Here is a 23605-nt window from a genome sequence, read left to right as displayed (position 1 = left end):
GAAAGTAAAGAAAAAGAGAAAGAGGGGAAAGAGAAAAGAGGGCAGAGGGAAGGAAGAGAAAGAGAAAGAGAGAATGAGAAAAGAGAAGAGAAAGAGGAAAGAGAAAGAGAGACAAGAGAAAAGAGGAAAGGAGAAAGAGAAAGAGAAAGTGAAAGAGAAAAGGAAAGAGAAAGAGAATGAGAATGAGAAAGAGAATGAGAAAGAGAATGAGAAAAGTGATAGAGCTTGTTTCGACAACTAAAGGAGAATAGAGCTACCTGTGGTAGAGTGTTATTGAGACTGTCCCAGGTCAGAGTAGATAAGAGGAGGTATCGGGCATTGATTTGAATACCTCTACTCATTCCTGAAAACTGGTATACTTATAGTGGGGGTGTTCACTGTTGTATTTAATATCCTCCCCCGAAATAAATGATCTTATAGTACATTTTGTTAGCATTTATTGATTTTACTATTTTTACCTAATGACCTTGTATTTGGTTGAAAGTTGGAAATCCAGTTGTTAAGAGAACTGTATTCGAAGTTATTGTAAGCTGTAGGTTGCTTTGTAATCGTATAACGGTTGGACTAAGGAGCATCGTAGTTAACATTGTCTCGTTCACTTGCTCTGAAAAGAATATGGCTTTACAATTGTTGGGGTGAATCTTTTAAGTATATAGATATGAGAAAGAAATACAAACTGTAGCTCCTCGTTCTGTGTTCGATTAACATTTAGTTAACTGATTCTAACTTTAGGAATTGGGTCGGGGAGTCTGCTTGACTCGAAATATGGGGTTGAAACATACTGATGTTTCTGATTATTGTTCCAAAGGTGGAACATACTGTGTTCTGAAAATATTGTCACAAGAACATTGAAAACTCACAAATCGTTACGGTATTGTGTTGACACGAGGGATAATGGATTAAAACGGGGCATAACAATTTTTGGGAAAACTTTATTCGCGTATCGTGATTCTTACTGTGTTAGGCCTCTAAATCTTACATTAACAGAGTCTATTTCATCTTCGTTTGGACTCTCCTTTGGCAGCTGTCTATGAAAGTGTCCTGAATATGAAAAATTAGTTCATGTACGTGCTTTTACATTCTGTTGTTAACATTTCTTTTAGCAGTTCTTAAGTTTCTTTACTTACAGATTGAAGATTAAAGTTTGTAAACAAATTACGGCAAGGTTCAAGTCGTTGACCTCACTAAGTTTAGACATCTGCTAATTGGTTTCCGGATAGAGCAAATTTATTCCTTTAGATTTTAAGATCATTGACTAAAAAAAATCTATTAATTCGCTAATCAAACTGGGATAATGCGATTACATTATTAAATTGCCGAGGCGCAAGCCGAGTGGGAAATTGATACAATAATCGCACGAGGCGAAGCCCAAGTTCGATTATTTTTTTGGGGGGGGCCCCCCAGTTATTTCACGATGCGCAGCCGAGTGCAATATTTGTTTAACAAAATACAATGTGTTTTCGCACGTAAATTAATGTGTTCAACCAATCATGATGACTTAAATCAGTATTAAAACGTATGGAATATAAATGTATACAAGAGGATCGTAGATGTATCGTGGAAGTTTTCACGGCGGGTTAAAACAAAGAATGCTTATGGTATACGTTGGACGTAATGGTAACTTTTCTTATCAGCATTTTCTGCTTTATCAGGAAAATACTAAATTAACAAGTACTTGGTAGATGCAGTTACATTATTGGTATTTTCATCGTAAGCCAACATTAATCTATAATTATATTCTAAATATTTTGCTAAGGTCATTAGGGTTTTGGATCTTGTTTTTCAAAATGATGAATCGTTCATATCGGTAAGAAGCAAAACGCCTGACTACTCTCTTGAAAACATCATTAAACTGAGAATTATTGGTGTCGAGGATATCGTGATAATTACATAAGATAAGGAAGGACAAGGCTTAAACTAGATATAAAACTACCATGAAAAAGTACTCAAATTAGTCTGATTTAATCGATCATAGTAATTAGCAATTAGTATTAGCAATTTAGGCAAGCTGAAAAGCACCAATCTCGGACAATCATTAAACACACGGACAACTCCAGATATGTGTACGATATCATTGCAGGTAACTTCTTGTTTTACGTTGAGAAAGCAAGGATTCCTATTGATGACGTCCTGCAGGAGCGCAATGAATAGCATAGAAATTGACGATGTTTCTACTGCAAAGAATTGCTTAGAGATTGTCGGAAATCTCGATCCGAGTAAGACTTTCCCAGAATTGTTTCGTTTTAAACTCCTAAAAAAACAAATAACTGCTATTTAGAAACAAAATTATAGTTCGGTGAAAATAACTTTATTAATGAGTAGCTACCAAAATCAATTGAATTCTGTATATGACAATTAACATTATGCCGTGATTATTTTACATGATCTTATTCACGTATCATATCTCACGTGGTGTACCGATCCCAAAATGGAAACAAAGGTCTGGCTCAAACTTACTGAAGAAAAAATTGGCAAACAGGGGGACTGTATAATAGTGAGTAACTTTATTAAAAGTGTAGACTTGGTCCGAAATACTCTCAAATTTTCAGGTAGTCCATTTTTTGGTCTCCAATTAAAATATGATTGTAACATTTTTTGTCGTTAAAGTTTTGAACATTATAATATCAGGTTGATCCAGTGTAATAAAACCTACTGATGCCGTGACCACTAAGATTAAAGACATGACAAAGATTGAACATTTGTTTATATAGATTCCCTAAGTGAAGCGCCAATTTTTGAAGAGTTTGTTGTGTTTTATTGCAAGCAAACTTATAAACGCTTAATCTTTCTTAATTTTGTTATAGTTACAGGGCTATAGCATTGATAAATTTCTAACACTTGTTCCTTTTACTCCACCGCAAAGATTGCTTTGATAATTATTTTTGAAAGATGAGCAGTGTAAATGGAATGTGAAATCAAGGTTCATGAATTACTCAAGATTCGAATTTACAAATCTTAAGTTGTGTCCCTTGAAAGTTATCGGGTTTGACAATTCGTAATTACGCTGAGAATTCTCTTCTTTACAGACTGCTCCAATTTCTGCGTGAAAAATTTTCACCTGAATTATTCAGTGGCCTGCAATTTCCCTAGTAGTGATTAGAGTAATATCAACTGAAAGATGCATTCGGATTACCAAATTCCAAAGTTTTTCCTTAGAAAAAAACTTTTCCAGTTCAAATTTTTTGGAAATCTTTCCAGATATTTCCGAAAATCTGGATTGTTACATTTTGGCTAATCGCCAATTTCTAGAGGCTGCGAACCCGTTGGTCCTCTAATAGCAGAACCGAGTGACGCGTCGCATGTGCTTCTGTGAACCTCTCTACAGTGTAGATCACTGCACAACGACTACTCGTAAGCAATATTGCTACAAAACAAGATAAATGTGGCCAGTCATTGAAAGACAAAGCTATTTTAACAATGTTCAAAACTTTCGATATTTAATCAAATCAGAAATATCATTTGGAAAAAGCTATCGATAATTTATTGGAGCGCAAGTAATATTAACAAATAATTTGTAGTTATAATAATCACCCAGTTCGACGTTTTGATGAATAAAACAAATAACATTAAATACTTTCAAATAAAATCATTAAAATAGGGCTCATTGTTAAACGGCGTATGAACTATGAATCAAAAAATGTGCAATGTATGTTTTAAATAAATCATTTCTGTATAGGGCATACCAATATTGATTAGGTCAAATTTCTCCATCGTGCCGTGTCAACACCGAACGCATCAATAGGTTTTACATACCTCACTATTGGTATGTGGGAGTATGACAATGTCGCACGCTTCATACCTCTCCAAATTCTCTTGTAAGACTCTCAATCTCACTCCAAACCTTTTCTGCCTCTCTGAATTCCAAAATAGCAGCCACACCGTCACCATCACCACCACAACCCCACCACCCAGCCCACCAGAGCCCACTGCCACGATAAGAGTGTGATCACTCTGTCTTCTCTTGTTATCTGCACATGTGTTTATACCCCACGAGGAGGTTGCTTTGCGGAGGTGGACACCCACACGTTGGTACCCTACTCCTGGTTCAGCTGGATCTGTTTTCCACACTGCACGCAAGTGTTCTCCTTGTCGCAGGTACAGTGTCTCCTGTTCCCAGCCTCAGAGGCAGGGACGCGTCTCTTTTCAGCCCAAAACTGTTTCGGTTTATGTGTACTGTGTAGGACGGAGTGCTCCTCTTTGCAATCCCACTCTATTTTTTGTCATTCCGTTTGGTTAGTTCGATCAGGTGAGATTTTCTCCACAGTCGATCAGATCACGCCTCTGGTCAGTGCGAGGGGGTGGGACCGTATGTGTATCCATACATTGCTTGCACTGTCACTCCAGAGGGCCTCCACGTACCACATCCGACCAACATTTCATCTTTATTTTCGTGTGGGTTTCTGAGCTGATTCACGTTCTTTCTGTACCGTCGACAAGCCTTTCCTTGATGAGGGAATTCTTCAGTTTATTCGATAGTTGCAGTGACGGGATTTTTTGATTCTCTTACGCCATTCACAAGCATTTCACAGTTCTGGTGAAGTTTTGTCTTAGATTTAATGTTATTAACAGGAAATCTTCACTTGCATTTGTCCGCTGACTTCCCAACTGAACCTCCAACGGTTCTAGAATGGTCACCGAGATATACTATACAACCCTCAAAGTAGCCATAGGGAACTGAGGTGGAGGGTGGTAGTGGCACCAATGGCGTCTTCTCTGACTGTTGCATCCGGGGCAAGATTTAGATGTCGGAGGTTGAAGGACTTGGATGGTTGTGTTTTACGAGAGAAGTTTGTATTGGAGGGAATTGGAATTCTTCTGGGTGGAATTTCCGAGGATAGTTTCGTAACAGAACGTTTAAAATCCACCATCTGCAATATAAATATTTATAATGCAGTGACCTTTTCTTCAGTATTAGCTAATTGTGTCACGTCCCCATTTTTTGGGGGGGGGGAATTGTTTTTGTTTTATGTTCGCTAGTTAAAACAATCAAAAGTTTTAAAAGATTACTTGTTTTTACAAAGGCACAAACCCGAACTGAGAGTTTGATGGGGCGCCCGTTTTTTGAATAGCCTCTCTGTGTCGTACCATCGTTATATAAATCGGGAAATATATTACTATTTATATATAGCAGTATTTCATATAGAAGTTAAGTGGTTAACACGTTACTACGTGTTGCTTCTACAACTTTTGACCTGAAATCGAAAGTGTGTAAAATCCGAGGTTACCTCTGAAGATCAGGCAATTCAGTTTCTAAAACCGGTTGTTAAAACTAAAAAGTGGATGGAGAGAAAAACAATTAATTCTATCAGAGGGACTCAATCATTCACTTTTGGTTTCTGTAACGCTCACTGAGTCAGTTTCACTTGATAAGTTGGAGACGTCAATGTCTAATTCCAGAAGATGTTTCCAGGTTACGTTTACTTCGTTTCATTTAACGTAAACGTTTTGCCCTCAGAAAGTAATTTTCGTCATAGTAGTTCCATTTTATCATACTCATTTTATGCTGATATTGCTTAAGGGTTTTTCTGCTAGACCTTATTTTTGTTACACGCGGAATGAAAGTATTAAGAACTGTTGGGTATATAAATGATAGCATATGTAACTTATTGATAGCTACGCTGGGATCTGGTCGTCAATGAAATCTCTTATATCAGAAGTAGTAAATATTAACTTACACTATGACCATAGAAAGAGGTTGTCAGCAAAATTAAAATTACGCGCACGATATCTAACTTAATCAATACCTGCTCGTACACAATACACATGATCGATACAATCATTATTACCTTATTTTGCCCTACCCCCAACTAATGAACCGGTTTGGAGTCGACCTTTGCTTATTGATTAGTGGATTTTGAAAATCGTGTAATGGTACGTTCACAGTTCATTCACAGTCTCAGTAACTTCACAACGATAAACCGCCTCCCACTTATTAACTAGGGACATAATATACAGTTAATCAAAACTGGTTCACGATGGTTTGGTTGAAACATAGCTGCCTGTTGTCCGGAATCCATGGGAAACAATACAAAGTAAAATTAATGATACTTTAAAAGAGAGTTGTCAAAAAAGTTAATAGAAATAATAACTGATATAAATTGGAAACTGATTAACGATAAAGGTATTTTCATTATATGAGAATAATAATCCATAAGATTAACTTTTATTAAATATATAATAGACTTATTTCTTAATAAGATTTTCAGGTGATAGTGGCGGTAATACTGTTAGTAGTGGTTTACGCGCTGATAATGACAGAGATAATCCACAGAAACAAAGTGCTGCTCTGCTTGGTGGCGGAGTTTGGGGCTGGGAACTGCTTCAGCTCTTAAATATGGTATGTTAATTGTGAGATTTGGTTAAACTATCAACTATGGTAAAAACTTTTGTTTGAGCTTCATTTCGTGTTTAATTTGTGTACGCGAGATGAGACTTATGACTCGTTATGATTGATCCGTTGTATATTACATGAGGCCTACTTGTCTACTAAATCTTCACTATTATTTTAATTACTATTTCACTAATTAATTAAATAATCTTCACTTTATTTAATTACTAATTCACTATTTAATTAAATAATCTTCACCTTTATTTTTACAGAGGACCCAATATGGAATAATTATAAGTTGGATAGACTGGAGAATTGGCTTTCTACTCATGGGTTGGTAAGTGACGTCGAGGAAATATTATTTATCGGTTCACAGACAAAAACTATTGACCAAGTGTTGCGACAAAGAAATTTTAACACCCCTCCAAAATAAATTTTTGTAGTAAATTTGGAGAAAGTTTTCATGAAAAGAGAGCAAATGACAATTTTCCAACAAAACATTTCACACGAAATTGCACCGGGAATTCAAAAACCCAAAACTACACAATTTATCAAAAGCAATATCTCTTATCATGATAATTTCAGAGAATCGAAATCTTTATATAAGTAGTTACAAGCTTGCATGGTCTTCCATCGCAAAATTAGGGTCCTATTCCTTTAAAAGATTTCCAGAAATTTTCGAATTTATTACTTCTGAAAATGCATCTAATATAAATTTTAAAATTATAAATTTAAAATTCCATAGTAATGTGCATGAGTCGTAAACTACGTGATTTGTAAAATAAGCCTTGGAGTTATGACTCAATATAGTCGATGCAAGTTTCTAACATATGATACAGAGATTGGAGCATGTTGGAAGCAGTGTTACTCAGTAACATGGAATAAGAGTAACACTTTTTCATATTTCATCACAAGTCACTCATGATCGGTGGTAAGAAGTAGTAGTTTTACTACAGCTACGTAGATGTAGATGTATAAGGTAGGATTAGCCAGAACAGGCATTTATCAACAAGAATGGCTAGGAGCGATGGTTTTTGCAAAACAAGAATTTGTCGCGCACGGCCTTCTTGGTCAATGGTCATGGGGACTCGGTCCACAGTAATAGCACCAAGATACAGTAAATCAGTCCAGAGGGACACAAAACTCCTGCATATGCAGCAACAATTTCTGTAGAAAAAACGGTACGTTGTCACTTCAATCGGCTTAATATAAGTCACGTCATGCCGTTTCAAGATGGATACAATGCTGGCAAAATTTTTAGAATAAAAAATTTTAATTAATTTACGTTCCAGTCCTAGGTTTATATACTTGCTTCATACATTGAAGCAGGTATATTTTCGGTATTGAGTTTGATTTTTGAACTTATGCTTTTGACCCCCTAATTATTAAAAGGGATTTTGAAATTGTATCTAATAATGTTGTCTTTTTGGTAAGTGGAAATTACACAATTTGGATGATTCCATTAAAGATGAGGTAGCAATGACAAATAACAATTGAGTTCTGTATTATGAAAATTATTATATATTCCATACAGAAGTTCTTCGGAAAACTTCAGCAGCATACGTCATACCTGCCCTTCTTTCACTTTTGAAACGACACCAATAGGCTTATATTTCAAATTAGTTCATGTAGTTAATCAATATAATTACCAAATTACTTTCAGATGTTAATGGTGGCACTGCTGGCAGACTCGGGATTCTTCGACTGGACAGCGGTGAAAATGTACGAGCTGTCCAAAGGAAGGATCTGGGTGTTACTTACCCTTCTAAATGTGTGCACTGCTGTCATGTCCGGATTCTTAGTGAGTAGCAGCTTTGTTTAGAGACCCACTCCTATTATTCAAATTTAGCCTCAATGCTTAAAACACTTGACCATCAGTATTTAGTTCGCTAGTTTGTGCTAATGTGAATATGTTTCAGGATAACGTAACCACCATCCTTTTGATAACACCCATAACTATCACGTGAGTTTCAACTTTGCAACCATTAACAACTAATTATAAAAATAAAAAATAAACAAAATTTTGTTTTAAAATAATTTTTTTTAAAAGAATTATGTTTTTATCTCCGCAGAAGTTTTGTCAGTAAAACACCTATGTTCGATTAGAAACATGATTTATCCGAATTAATTTATTTAATGGATCTTAGAAAGTTAAGTTGTAAATACATAGCTTGCCGGGTAATAACTCTATAAAATTTCAACTAGTTTCCATACAGGTTGTGTCAGGTGATGCATCTTGATGTCAAGAAGGTGATTCTAGCGATGGTGATGTTTTCAAATCTCGGAGGAGCTTCTACCGGTATAGGTGATCCTCCCAACGTTCTTATCATCAACTCTCCACTCCTTAATAGTGTAGGTTAACTCGTTGTTTTGTTGTTTTGTTTACGGGATTTATTTTAATTGAGGCTCGTGCTCTCACTACTCATAGTCAGTAATTGTGACAAGAAAACACACAAAATACAATTATTCTGGTATTTCGGGTCATGGAAATCATTTGGAAGCTATAACTATAAGCTAACCCTCGCTATTATTACAGAAGATAACATTCGGGAAGTTTACTGGCCACATGATGGTTGGTTCTATTCTCTGTTCAGTGGCTGCTTACATTTACTTTTGGTAAGTAGTGATTACCTTTCTGACTGTTATCACGTTTTTGCTTGCCTCCAATTACTTAGATATATACTACATTTTAAGCTCGGATGTCTAAAGCCTTTCATGGCAGAAATATAGTTTAATTGCTGCGTGGATATTTCCCCTGCCTAATCGCAAATAAATAACAGTAAGTTAAACTGACTGTTATTACTTGTTAAGAAAGAAATCTCATGATAATGTACATGAATAATATGACGGGAATTATATTTACCCATTTGTTACAGGTTGATGTTGAACTATTTACCCATTTGTTACAGGTTGATGTTGAACTATTTACCCATTTGTTACAGGTTGATGTTGAACTATTTACCCATTTGTTACAGGTTGATGTTGAACTATTTACCCATTTGTTACAGGTTGATGTTGAACTATTTACCCATTTGTTACAGGTTGATGTTGAACTATTTACCCATTTGTTACAGGTTGATGTTGAACTATTTACCCATTTGTTACAGGTTGATGTTGAACTATTTACCCATTTGTTACAGGTTGATGTTGAACTATTTACCCATTTGTTACAGGTTGATGTTGAAAAGGACCGCTAAGAGTCTAATCGTGCAAGATAATGATGTTCAGGAACTTCTGAGGGAGGCTAAACTTTGGCAGAGAATAGCGGACCGGAGTTACATCGGTTTGTTATAATACAATAATACCTTGGCTTTTGAGGGCTACACGCGATAATTCCCGACAGCTTGCTGGAGGGAACGCGTGGCCCGAAAAGAAGCCAAGGTATTATTTGTTATAATTTTTTTCGGTTCCGATTGGAAGATGTGTAATGTGATACGTGCGCGTTATACAATATAGACTATAGTGTTTATATATAACCTTAACCGTTATATTATTAAGCTGTATAAAACATAGTTGGTCAGTACGCACTGTACGAACTTTTAGAAGGTGCCGAACTGTACGAATTTTAAAAAGCTGTCGAGGAATTTTTACCGAATTTTATGAAAAAATTTTGTTTTAGAGAAAATTTTACACTTCAGATTTAAAATATTAACACGTCGACACGCCATCGTTTCCCTCAATTTATGAGGCGAATTTTTCCCGAACTAATCCCGAACTTTTAAAAGGTGCCGAACTGTACGAATTTTTTACAAATTTTGTACGAACTGACCAACTATGGTATAAAAGAAAACTGATGACACATATCGCTCCCCTTGTACATTGCACACATACACTGTTAAAGCACGAATTTTCACCCATAAAGGGACCCATAAAGGGACACTAACTGTACCCTATTTGGGAAATCATCCTAGTAATTGTTTTAATAGTATCAGATACAGTATCAACCATCTCTAATACTGTATCTGGCATCTCTAATACTGATATTGTTTTAACCCACCTTTACCTAGTTTTCATCATTACCAGGAACGACGGATGAAGTGGCTGTGAAGGAAATGTTAGCGGGTAAAGCTGCACAGGTGACACGTCTTGCGGAGGAGAGAGTCATGACACCACAAGAGGTGACCAAGACTTACAACGTTAACCTGCCTAAACTTAGAGCTCAGTGAGTCTTTAAATTATTTAAAGATAAAGAATAAAAAAGTATTTAAAGGATTGCTCAGAGTTAAATATATTTTGTGCGTAACAAGATTGTTGAAACGGATGTCTTTTTACTGTAAGATATTCTTTTGGTTATTGATTGACTTGGCAGGTTGATTTTGCTTGTGGGTAAGGAAGCAAACGCTTCTAAAGAGTAATCGTAAAATTTTATCCTGGGGAACTGATTGAATAAACTTCAATTTTGGTCTTGTTACCCTTTTCAGTTTCAATTTTCATCACTTGTGCTCATGTTTCCAATAAGTTAACCTTGGTTGAGGAAACCAGTAATTCTTAGATCAAATTAATGATTCGAACTTCAGCTTGAACACGTTGAGTTATTAGGATGAGTAGAAAATCTATCCTTGTGCTTATTTCCTTAAATTCTTATCTCATTATCTTTTAGCAACGATAGCATTATCTCTTAGCAACAATAGCAACGATAGCAGAGTCCACTGGTTAAACGATATGTATTAGCTAATCATGATACATAAAACCAACCTGCCCATTTCCTGAATAACACTTCCTATTTCCGCAACCTTTTTCCTGCGTAGCTCTCCCGAGTTCGAAGAAATACCAACTTGTATTTCTAAGAAAGCATTTTGATATTAATGATCGAACTTGCTGCTTCCCAATCTGATAACATTGCCTCGATGTTTGGTTAACCATACAAATTAAACCCTCCAACTGCTTTTTGTGAGCTGCATTCTTAGAAGGGCTTGCAGTAACCATGGTTACCAACGGTTACCAACGGTTACCAACAGTTACTAACCAACCCACTTACCCAACACTCCACACCAGATACGGTATCAGAGATAAGGGGAAACTTGTCAAAACAGCAACTGTACTGATAGTGTGCATCTTGCTGTTCTTCGTGTACTCCCTGCCTATAATACATACTACGCCCGGAGAGGTCGCTATGGCTGGTGCCATTGCGCTCATCATCGTCATAGGTTTGTAGCTCATTACATGTTTCTGGGTATACCTTATCATTGTCATACGTTTGTAGCTCATTTGGAATACATGTTTCTGGATATACCTTATCATCGTCATACGTTTGTAGCTCATTTGGAATACATGTTTCTTATCATCGTCATACGTTTGTAGCTCATTTGGAATACATGTTTCTTATCATTGTCATAGGTTTGTAGCTAATTTGGAATACATGTTTCTTATCATTGTCATAGGTTTGTAGCTAATTTGGAATACATGTTTCTTATCATTGTCATAGGTTTGTAGCTAATTTGGAATACATGTTTCTTATCATTGTCATAGGTTTGTAGCTCATTTGGAATACATGTTTCTTATCATTGTCATAGGTTTGTAGCTAATTTGGAATACATGTTTCTTATCATTGTCATAGGTTTGTAGCTCATTTGGAATACATGTTTCTTATCATTGTCATAGGTTTGTAGCTAATTTGGAATACATGTTTCTTATCATTGTCATACGTTTGTAGCTCATTTGGAATACATGTTTCTTATCATTGTCATACGTTTGTAGCTCATTTGGAATACATGTTTCTTATCATTGTCATAGGTTTGTAGCTAATTTGGAATACATGTTTCTTATCATTGTCATAGGTTTGTAGCTAATTTGGAATACATGTTTCTTATCATTGTCATAGGTTTGTAGCTCATTTGGAATACATGTTTCTTATCATTGTCATAGGTTTGTAGCTAATTTGGAATACATGTTTCTTATCATTGTCATACGTTTGTAGCTCATTTGGAATACATGTTTCTTATCATTGTCATACGTTTGTAGCTCATTTGGAATACATGTTTCTTATCATTGTCATAGGTTTGTAGCTCATTTGGAATACATGTTTCTTATCATTTTCATAGGTTTGTAGCTCATTTGGAATACATGTTTCTTATCATTGTCATAGGTTTGTAGCTCATTTGGAATACATGTTTCTTATCATTGTCATAGGTTTGTAGCTAATTTGGAATACATGTTTCTTATCATTGTCATAGGTTTGTAGCTAATTTGGAATACATGTTTCTTATCATTGTCATAGGTTTGTAGCTCATTTGGAATACATGTTTCTTATCATTGTCATACGTTTGTAGCTCATTACATGTTTCTGGATATACCTTATCATCGTCATACGTTTGTAGCTCATTTGGAATACATGTTTCTTATCATTGTCATAGGTTTGTAGCTCATTTGGAATACATGTTTCTTATCATTGTCATAGGTTTGTAGCTAATTTGGAATACATGTTTCTTATCATTGTCATACGTTTGTAGCTCATTTGGAATACATGTTTCTTATCATTGTCATACGTTTGTAGCTCATTTGGAATACATGTTTCTTATCATTGTCATAGGTTTGTAGCTAATTTGGAATACATGTTTCTTATCATTGTCATAGGTTTGTAGCTAATTTGGAATACATGTTTCTTATCATTGTCATAGGTTTGTAGCTCATTTGGAATACATGTTTCTTATCATTGTCATACGTTTGTAGCTCATTACATGTTTCTGGGTTTACCTTATCAATATCATCGTCATACGTTTGTAGCCTATTTGGAATACATGTTTCTGGATATACCTTATCGGACGTTATTTGACCGGACATTTTGTGGACAGACATAATTTTGAACGGACATCATAGGCATTCATTTAATATATTTAATTTAACTACCTTGTCGGACTTTAATTGAACGGACATTAGAATGATCGCTAGGGCCTCCAGCGTCCAATTAATGTCCGACTCCGTTCAAATAAAGTCCGATAAGGTATCTATAGGAAGTATTGCTTAAGTATTTTATCCTTCTTTTAAAACGACTAACGAGGGGTCAAAATCAACTGAAATGTTTTGCTACTCACATTCTAAAGTTGTGAATTTTGAACTTTTTTAACTAATGTATCAACCACAGATCACCACGACATGGAAGGTCTGCTACACAAAGTAGAATGGACTACTCTTATGTTCTTTGCTGGACTTTTCATTTTAGTGGAGTGTCTTGAGAAACTTGGGCTCATAGGTAAATACCTTATTTGATTAATTAATTATTTTTTCAATCAATTGTAATTTGTTTAATCAATTATTGATATTCTCAAAATCGACGAGATTGACAAATACCAAGCTTGCTTCATATTCAAACTATATCACATTCTAAAATGCTTTAAATATCAAAATGATAACAAACCTTCATGGAGAGTCGAATAGTCATCGTGACGTCCTTCCAGGTACCCTCGGAGAGTTTGCAGCGACGACCATAAAATCAATCTCACCTGACTACCAACTAGCTGCTGCTATCTCAATCATCCTCTGGATGGCAGCCATCATCTCAGCTTTCATCGATAACATCCCCTTTACCGCCGCTATAATCCCCGTAATCTCACAAATCGTTACAGAGACTGGTTTACCTTTAGAGCCGCTGGTTTATGCTTTAGCGTTTGGGGCATGTCTCGGGGGAAATGGAACACTCATTGGAGCTTCTGCTAATATTGTAGCTGTGGGCATAGCGGAGGAGAAGGGGTACAAAATATCGTTTTTCGATTTTATGAAGTTAGGATTGCCCGTTATGTTTGTGACGGTTACTGTTGCCCATATATACCTGCTTGTTTGTCATTGCTGGTTTGGGTGGGGTAATGGATGAGCATTATCATGTTAAACTTTTAGATAAACTTCAAATGCTATTAAATTTCAAATAACGATCGCCGCAAACGGATGGACGACCATCGGTTCTGTTTTCGCTGGCGAATGTTTTACAGTTTATTTCATGAAACTAATCACAATATTCTTCAGCTTTTTTGTTTAAAATATAATTTGTTATAACATGACAACTGTCATTTTTATTCTAACGAAATAAACAGTCTGTTTTTGTAAAAGAGATTAGAAATTGAACCTCAATTGTGGCAGATTGCTTTGGTGATTTTTCCAAGATATCTATGTTAAATTTTCATTAGTATCTAATTCGTAACTAGTCGGTAAGTTAATCCTGAACAATTTTCTTTATCTTATTATTACTTTTACAGACAGTAATAGTATTAAGTACTAATAATGAATAAGACATACTTATAGAAAACCCATTCAATTTTAGTTTTACCCCCGTACCCACTACCCATGTTGATGGGAAACTAAGGCTGTCGGGGTAAAACTAAACGTACTGTCATGCGACACGTAGTACGAAACCTGAAGTTCGAAAAGACCTCCCTCTTTCGCACTAGAGTTCGTGTCGCACTACAGTCCAGGTAGCGTACTGTAGTGCGACACCAGATCCTGTCATATTTCCAAGCTCAGGTCGGTTCCTATCCTTCTAATGGACCATTAAGTGATTCGTCGGGTCGGTTCACGACAAGTATGTCGAAGTGATCCACTGAGTCAGTGAGTCAGCAGGTGATCCTATCACACGCAATCTCTGATTGGGATAACAAGTTCATATGCTTGGGCCATATATGACTACCGGAGCATCGACAATCGAGCAACATGACCTCCACAGTCACCATCATTCCTGGACGTACTTCTTGTTCAAGAAACGTTATTGTGTTGCAATTGTGAAATATGTTATTGATTTGATTATCTAAATTAATCATATTTTAATAAACTTGTTGTATCACTATCTAATTCTAAATAAATAAATATATAAAAGTACTTGACTGCTGCAATTACAGTCAAGCCATCGCCGATCAGCCCGTTAATTTGGTCCACGTCGTCGGGCTCGGATAGTATGCTCTGTCAGCTCATGTTGTGAGTAATACATTGCACGTACGGGTCACATCACGCACGGGTCACATCACTCAGTCCAGTTAGGCCAAGCGACCTAAGGTGGGCTGTTGGCTTAAAATCTGTTATAAATTAGGATAAGGTATATTCTAACTCAGAAATTTTCTTCGAGACCAGCTTAACATTAACAGATAGATACTATTATTGGTCCGCAACTTGCTAGCCTACTGGCCCCTTTTTGCATCCGAGGCTACAGCTAGCCTTATATTGCTAGCTGCATTTATAGCTGTAAAACCTCGATCATTGAACTAACTGTATCTGGAGATCATATTAATGTTGTTACCATGGTAACACTATTATTATTAATGTTATGCTGGAGACTGTTTGAATAAATTGGCCGGTGCACTTTACCAATTGTATTTGTAGTTGTACTTGTATATGTACTTAGTATAGCGTAGTTGTATTGTGTTAAATTGAACTTCAACATGTAAAATTGAAGTGACGCGTGATTACCTTCACAAGATTGCTTCTCATTTAAAAAAACTTTTCCTGAAGAGCCAGAGCACCTAACAGTATAGATAAACTCCAACACTTGCAATACCGTTCAACTCAAGCTTAACTGAAAACTGCAATGGCGAGGACTGGCCTGGACCGAGCTTGGAAAAGTCTCAGAAGGCACGGACGAAAATGCCAGAACTTGAAATGCAGACAGACTGTTGCACTGATAGGATCTGCTCTGATCCAGTTCAGTGTCGGCACTGTCACCTCGTTAGGTTAGTCTTATTTACAAAGTTACATCTGCACCAGTCAACCAATCTAAACCAATGTAAATAACAGATACTGAAATACTCATTTATATCAAAAATCAATATCAATACTCATTGAGATACAACATTATCAACGAATAGTATAAAGGAATGAGTACACATTTTAACGTGCATCAACACAGGAAATCAGGTCATATACCTAGTGTCGTATGCGAGGGAAAGAGGGGCCAAGCAACCCAACTTACGGTACACTGACATGTCCATCCTGGTGTTCTTCGGAATGTTGGTCACGGGATTTGCAAGTGTTCCGTGCGGTCTTCTTGCTCAGAAAATTGGAGGTAACGGCAATTAAATCTAATACTAATCTAAACCTCAAACTGTTTTTATTATTTAAAACGTTGCTGTTTTATTATTTATTGTGTGCCAGAGAATCGAGCATCGAAGTCATCATAAATAAAACGATATTCAATTTTTTATAATAGTGCCGTACAAAATTAACACCCATAATCACATATCAGGTTGGGAATCAGCAGCATTGGGTTCATTCATATACACGAGCTCCTTCGTGTTGGGATTCATAGCTGTGAAGTACAACTTCTACATCTACTACGGAGTTGCGGTTCTGATGGCAGTAGGGGTGACACTAGCTACTATTGGCGCTCTCACAGAGGCTATAAAGTGGGTCCCTAGGTGGGAGGGCATGGTAAGTTATAGCTCTCACAGAGGCTATAAAGTGGGTCCCTAGGTGGGAGGGCATGATAAGTTATAGCTCTCACAGAGGCTATAAAGTGGGTCCCTAGGTGGGAGGGCATGATAAGTTATAGCTCTCACAGAGGCTATAAAGTGGGTCCCTAGGTGGGAGGGCATGGTAAGTTATAGCTCTCACAGAGGCTATAAAGTGGGTCCCTAGGTGGGAGGGCATGGTAAGTTAGGAGCTCTCACAGAGGCTATAAAGTGGGTCCCTAGGTGGGAGGGCATGATAAGTTATAGCTCTCACAGAGGCTATAAAGTGGGTCCCTAGGTGGGAGGGCATGGTAAGTTAGGAGCTCTCACAGAGGCTATAAAGTGGGTCCCTAGGTGGGAGGGCATGGTAAGTTAGGAGCTCTCACAGAGGCTATAAAGTGGGTCCCTAGGTGGGAGGGCATGGTAAGTTATAGCTCTCACAGAGGCTTTAAAGTGGGTTCCTAGGTGGGAGGGCATGGTAAGTTATAGCTCTCACAGAGGCTATAAAGTGGGTCCCTAGGTGGGAGGGCATGGTAAGTTAGGAGCTCTCACAGAGGCTATAAAGTGGGTCCCTAGGTGGGAGGGCATGGTAAGTTAGGAGCTCTCACAGAGGCTATAAAGTGGGTCCCTAGGTGGGAGGGCATGGTAAGTTAGGAGCTCTCACAGAGGCTATAAAGTGGGTCCCTAGGTGGGAGGGCATGGTAAGTTATAGCTCTCACAGAGGCTATAAAGTGGGTTCCTAGGTGGGAGGGCATGGTAAGTTATAGCTCTCACAGAGGCTATAAAGTGGGTCCCTAGGTGGGAGGGCATGGTAAGTTATAGCTCTCACAGAGGCTATAAAGTGGGTCCCTAGGTGGGAGGGCATGGTAAGTTAGGAGCTCTCACAGAGGCTATAAAGTGGGTCCCTAGGTGGGAGGGCATGGTAAGTTAGCTCTCACAGAGGCTATAAAGTGGGTCCCTAGGTGGGAGGGCATGGTAAGTTATAACTCTCACAGAGGCTATAAAGTGGGTCCCTAGTTGGGAGGGCATGGTAAGTTAGGAGCTCTCACAGAGGCTATAAAGTGGGTCCCTAGGTGGGAGGGCATGGTAAGTTATAGCTCTCACAGAGGCTATAAAGTGGGTTCCTAGGTGGGAGGGCATGGTAAGTTAATAGCTCTCACAGAGGCTTTAAAGTGGGTCCCTAGGTGGGAGGGCATGGTAAGTTATAGCTCTCACAGAGGCTTTAAAGTGGGTTCCTAGGTGGGAGGGCATGGTAAGTTATAGCTCTCACAGAGGCTATAAAGTGGGTCCCTAGGTGGGAGGGCATGGTAAGTTAGGAGCTCTCACAGAGGCTATAAAGTGGGTCCCTAGGTGGGAGGGCATGGTAAGTTAGCTCTCACAGAGGCTATAAAGTGGGTCCCTAGGTGGGAGGGCATGGTAAGTTATAGCTCTCACAGAGGCTATAAAGTGGGTCCCTAGGTGGGAGGGCATGGTAAGTTATAGCTCTCACAGAGGCTATAAAGTGGGTTCCTAGGTGGGAGGGCATGGTAAGTTATAGCTCTCACAGAGGCTATAAAGTGGGTCCCTAGGTGGGAGGGCATGGTAAGTTATAGCTCTCACAGAGGCTATAAAGTGGGTCCCTAGGTGGGAGGGCATGGTAAGTTAGGAGCTCTCACAGAGGCTATAAAGTGGGTCCCTAGGTGGGAGGGCATGGTAAGTTAGGAGCTCTCACAGAGGCTATAAAGTGGGTCCCTAGGTGGGAGGGCATGGTAAGTTATAGCTCTCACAGAGGCTTTAAAGTGGGTTCCTAGGTGGGAGGGCATGGTAAGTTATAGCTCTCACAGAGGCTATAAAGTGGGTCCCTAGGTGGGAGGGCATGGTAAGTTAGGAGCTCTCACAGAGGCTATAAAGTGGGTCCCTAGGTGGGAGGGCATGGTAAGTTAGGAGCTCTCACAGAGGCTATAAAGTGGGTCCCTAGGTGGGAGGGCATGGTAAGTTAGGAGCTCTCACAGAGGCTATAAAGTGGGTCCCTAGGTGGGAGGGCATGGTAAGTTATAGCTCTCACAGAGGCTATAAAGTGGGTCCCTAGGTGGGAGGGCATGGTAAGTTAGGAGCTCTCACAGAGGCTATAAAGTGGGTCCCTAGGTGGGAGGGCATGGTAAGTTAGGAGCTCTCACAGAGGCTATAAAGTGGGTCCCTAGGTGGGAGGGCATGGTAAGTTACAAGCTCTCACAGAGGCTATAAAGTGGGTCCCTAGGTGGGAGGGCATGGTAAGTTAGGAGGTCTCACAGAGGCTATAAAGTGGGTCCCTAGGTGGGAGGGCATGGTAAGTTAGGAGCTCTCACAGAGGCTATAAAGTGGGTCCCTAGGTGGGAGGGCATGGTAAGTTAAAAACTGTAAATTCTATCCTTGCTGTCTGTTACTGAATTTTGCTTAGCTCTCTTATACAGGGCTAAATTTACAACACCATTCATAGTATGCCCGCCGCGCATGATTGCGCGGCCGTATCGTTGCTTTCGCAACGATGTACATTGTTAAATGAAATGACGATGAGGGTCACGACGTGAGACGACTTGAACCAACTTTTACAGGAGAACTGTACTTTTACAGGTTGGTACTTTTACAGGTGAACGGCATCAACTACGGAGCATTTGCAGCCGCCCCAGCGTTAGTGAACCCTCTGGTGACAGCTCTGGTTAATCCTCACAACATTTCACCTTCTGCTACACCCTACATTGATAAAACTGAAAAGTACTTCACTAACGCCGAGGTGTTGGACAATTTCCCTAAGATTTACATCTTTGCTGTTTTTGGTTAGTCCCTTCAGTCTACCTTATCGGACTTTATTTGAACAGACATTAAAATTAAAATGAACGCCATTTAATACTTTCAACACTACCATATAACAAATTATTTTAGGTCCCAATGTCAAAGCGATAGAAGAGACTATGACGTGACCGTTTGTATCCTAAGCAACGCATCTACTTCCTGGGCTACAGTATTGACTTCGCCATTTTCTCCTCCCTCACCGCCATTTTCTCCTCCCTCTTCCTCACATCACTATGGATCTGAATTCTGTTACCAATGTTTTAAACTCGTTTTCATTAAATGAGCTGAAAGCTCTCAAGGCCAGTGTTGAGAATGTCATGAAACTTAAGAGAAATTCTGTTAAATGCGAGGACTTCTTGGAGTTGCATTCAGATTTTGTTCAGAACAAGAGTGTTCAACATGGCACGTTGATGTCTGAACTTGAAACACTTATGGCCAAGCAAACTGCTGTGAAAACTGCCACAAAGTGGCTCACTTCCACTGGAGAAGAATATGTATGGTCTTCCTCAAATGGACACACCACGACTAAGGAGCCTATCGATATTTTTAATTATCCTGGGATATCAGAGCTTATGCATGATATCAACTCCAAGTTTGGCTGCAAGCTAAACTCATGCCTAGCAAGCATGTACAAGTCTGGTTCTTGTGCAACTAGGTACCACAACGACGACGAGGTGTCTCTTGACCAGTCGCAAGGTATTTATGTAGTTTCATTTGGAGCTGAGAGGACCATCGACATAATTCCAGAAAATGGGGATAAGCGATGTAACAGTAAATGCTATATCACCCCAAAGGACTGTAGTTTGTATATTATGAAACCGGGGTGTCAGGAATATTGTCTTCACAAGGTTCGTGCAGAGAGCTCAGTTAAGGGGACTCGGTATAGCTTATCTTTTCGCTGCCAGATACCGAAGACAGATACAAATGTAGTCAAGGAGCAGATTGCCCGCACTACAATTCCTATGCCGCCCACCACCACCTCAACAACAACCCTTTACTACCGAAATACTCCAAGAAAACCGAAGAGCAGGAAAACCACTGTCCTGTTTGGTACGTCAATGACAAAATTCGTACGGACAAATAAGTTGGGATTCCGGGGAAGGAAAGTAATCAATGTGTCTCAAAGTGGTGCAAAAATTAGAGACATCACTGAAAACATTCATAATTTTCATAAAACTCATGCAGCTGCAGAAGCTGACGATATTGAAAAAATTATATTGAGTGTTGGTACAAATGACATTAAACATTCTAAGTATGGGGTTCAGTTCCTTAGGAAGTATCTTACTGAATTAATTGACACCACTAAGCAGTTATTTCCCGCTGCAATTATAATTATCCAATGTTGTCTTCCTATTAAATGTTTATATTCCTACATAGCAAAGAATGTTCTAGATTTTAATAATCTACTTAAAGACTTATGCCTAAATAATAATTGCGTGTTCTTAGACTGTTTCTCAGTCTTTTTAACTCGAGACTTTAGATCATGTAATGAACTTCTATACCATGATTGGCTTCATCTCAACATGAGAGGAGTAGGTTTACTGTCCACTTGGCTTAAGTTTGTTGTTAACGAACACAGTTTTGACAGGGTTGTAAATAATCTTCTGGGAATTTAAATCTTTGATCTTTTCTTCCATTTAATATTTTGATTAAGACGTTGCGCCTAAAATTAAAACTCAAACAAATCTCTGATTTAATCTTTTTCTCAATTTTATGCCTCCCATTTCAGGTACATTCGGTCACTGTCCATTTTCCAATATGTTAGACAATGAATCGTTTAGACTTAGAATAGGTCTTTTTGCATGCAAAAGGCCTCGTACACAGTCAAGAAATGCACTTATACATATCAACACGTTTATACCTAACAAAATTTACACATTTAAGTCTCCATACACCCCACACATCAACTACAATTATCATAATCATATGTTTCTCTTCTATTCTCTCATCATGACTTACTTTCTCCCAATTCTTCTCTCCACGGTTAGGTCCATGAACACCGTATTCCCCCTAGATTCTAATATTCATTCCTCTCTACTCCTTGACAGCCCACGTTATCTTATACCATTTCTTGCTTGCTCCCACATCAAACTTTTCTTTGTAATTATCTCCTCATGGTTTATAAGAAATGTTCTTCTCCCTGGTAAGATGAATAGAGTCAAGTATTCCAGCCGCCTCAGGCGTCTAGTCTCTTTATTCATTCTTTGGGTTTTCTCTCTTAACTTTCTTTTGATAACTCTTGTTAATCCTTCTATGCTTAATCCAGGTCCCAACTCCCTATCTGTACTCTACCAAAATGTCCAAGGTCTCATTCCTTTCAGTAACCTAAGCTCCTCCCATCCCCTTCTTGATGGTAATAAGATTTCCGAACTTCAATCCTTTGCTAACATAGAGCAGCCTGACATAATTGCCCTAAATGAGACTTGGCTCAAAAAATCTATTTCTAGCAACGAAATCTTTCCTTCTTCTCAATATGAAATCTTCCGCAATGACCGCACGAGAAAGACTCATCCTCAAGATCCTAATAACCCTAAAAAGTTTAGGGAAAATGGAGGTGGTGTTCTTTTGGCTGTTCGGTCTGATCTCGACGCCACTACAACCCGACTACCAGTTAGCCTAGGTGCAGAAATGCTTGCTGTTAAAATTTCTTTTCCTAACAAAGAGAGTATTGTAATCTGTACTTGTTATAGAGTAGGAACTCTTGGGTTACCTAATCATGATGTCATAGTTAGTTATATTCGCAAGCTAGTTTCCAAAAAGAATCCCCCTAAAATCTATGTTATTGGTGATTTTAATCTCCCCCATACAGACTGGCTATCTTCATCCAGTACCGTACCTATTGAGCAATCCTTCATAGATTCTTTCAGTGATCTTTCTCTCTCCCAGTTGATCACATCACCCACCCATAAAAGTGGTAATACATTAGACATTCTTCTCAGTAATTATGATAACACAATCGATAACTTGAATGTCTGTGATCCTCATTCCGTGTGCAAATCTGATCATTTTCCTGTCACTTTTTCAATTAAAAGCTCCTTTTCCCGTAAGAAAACTCCTAAACGTAAAATCTATAATTTTAAGAAAGCAAACTGGGACATGATTAATCGTGAATTATGCTCGATTAATTGGCAAGTCCTAGAATGCCTAGATCCTGATTCGTCTTGGAAGTTAGTTAAAGACTGCATTATGAATTTAGTTGATATACATATTCCTAAAGTAATTATTAAATCAGAGTTCCAACCCCCGTGGTTCGATAGTGAACTTTTTTCTTCATGCCGTAAAAAAGATAGACTCAGAGCTAAATTTAAAATTTCTGGTTCTATTTCTGATGAGTTAAAGTTTGTTACTAGCCGTAAAGATTTTAAGAGGCTCTCATCAGCCAAAATAAGAGATAATCTTTTTAATAGTGATGATCCAGCGCTTATAACTAAGAAGTTTTGGTCACATGTTAAGTATAAATCTAACTCCTGCCGTATTCCTAATTGTGTTAGTTATTCTGGACAGCTTCGGTTCAATCCCAAAGATCAAGCTGAACTTTTCAATTCTTTCTTTTATAACCAGTTTTCGGATCCTTCACTTTATGACACTGACATCTCCTATGTCAATGATGTTGACTTTGATATTGACTTCGATCATCGGGATGTTCGTAAGCTTCTTTCAAATATTAATTCAAATAAAGCCCAGGGACCAGATGGCATACACGGTAAAATTCTAAAAAATTGTTCCGTAGGTTTAGCTTACCCTCTAACATGCATTTTTCGTGGATCCTACAACAGCGGCTACATTCCACAAGAATGGAAACTTGCAAATGTTGTCCCAATATTTAAGAAAGGTAAGAAAAGTGAGGTTGAAAACTATAGACCAATATCCCTTACTTGTTTAGTCATGAAAGTTTTTGAGCGCATTGTTAAACGTAAACTGCTTTCTTTGACAAGTACCCTTCTTGATCCCAGGCAGCATGGTTTTCTAGAGCACAAGTCATGCACAACCAATATGGTTGATTTTTGTGATAGCCTGGCATTGTCTCTTAACGAAAACATTATCAATCATGTTGTGTATTTTGATTTTGCTAAGGCATTTGATTCTGTAAATCATGATATCCTTC

General features: G+C 38.2%; 1 protein-coding gene across 1 annotated transcript; it reads left to right on the top strand.

Moving 5' to 3' along the window:
* Nucleotides 1-4701: 4701 nt before the first annotated feature.
* LOC134818767 (P protein-like) lies at nucleotides 4702-15077 on the top strand. The gene is made up of 11 exons (XM_063828412.1): nucleotides 4702-4852; nucleotides 6207-6337; nucleotides 7992-8129; nucleotides 8248-8291; nucleotides 8545-8680; nucleotides 8865-8944; nucleotides 9502-9611; nucleotides 10352-10490; nucleotides 11324-11475; nucleotides 13410-13517; nucleotides 13723-15077. Exons 1-11 carry the CDS (start codon nucleotides 4702-4704, stop codon nucleotides 14133-14135), a joined length of 1602 nt encoding a protein of 533 aa, XP_063684482.1. The 3' UTR covers nucleotides 14136-15077.
* Nucleotides 15078-23605: the final 8528 nt, after the last annotated feature.

This window comes from Bolinopsis microptera, chromosome 7, assembly GCF_026151205.1.
Source record: "Bolinopsis microptera isolate Bmic1 chromosome 7, MBARI_Bmic_1.0, whole genome shotgun sequence".
NCBI lineage: Eukaryota > Metazoa > Ctenophora > Tentaculata > Lobata > Bolinopsidae > Bolinopsis > Bolinopsis microptera.
Note: the sequence above shows the minus strand (reverse complement) of the source record. Positions and strands in the feature narration are given on the sequence as shown.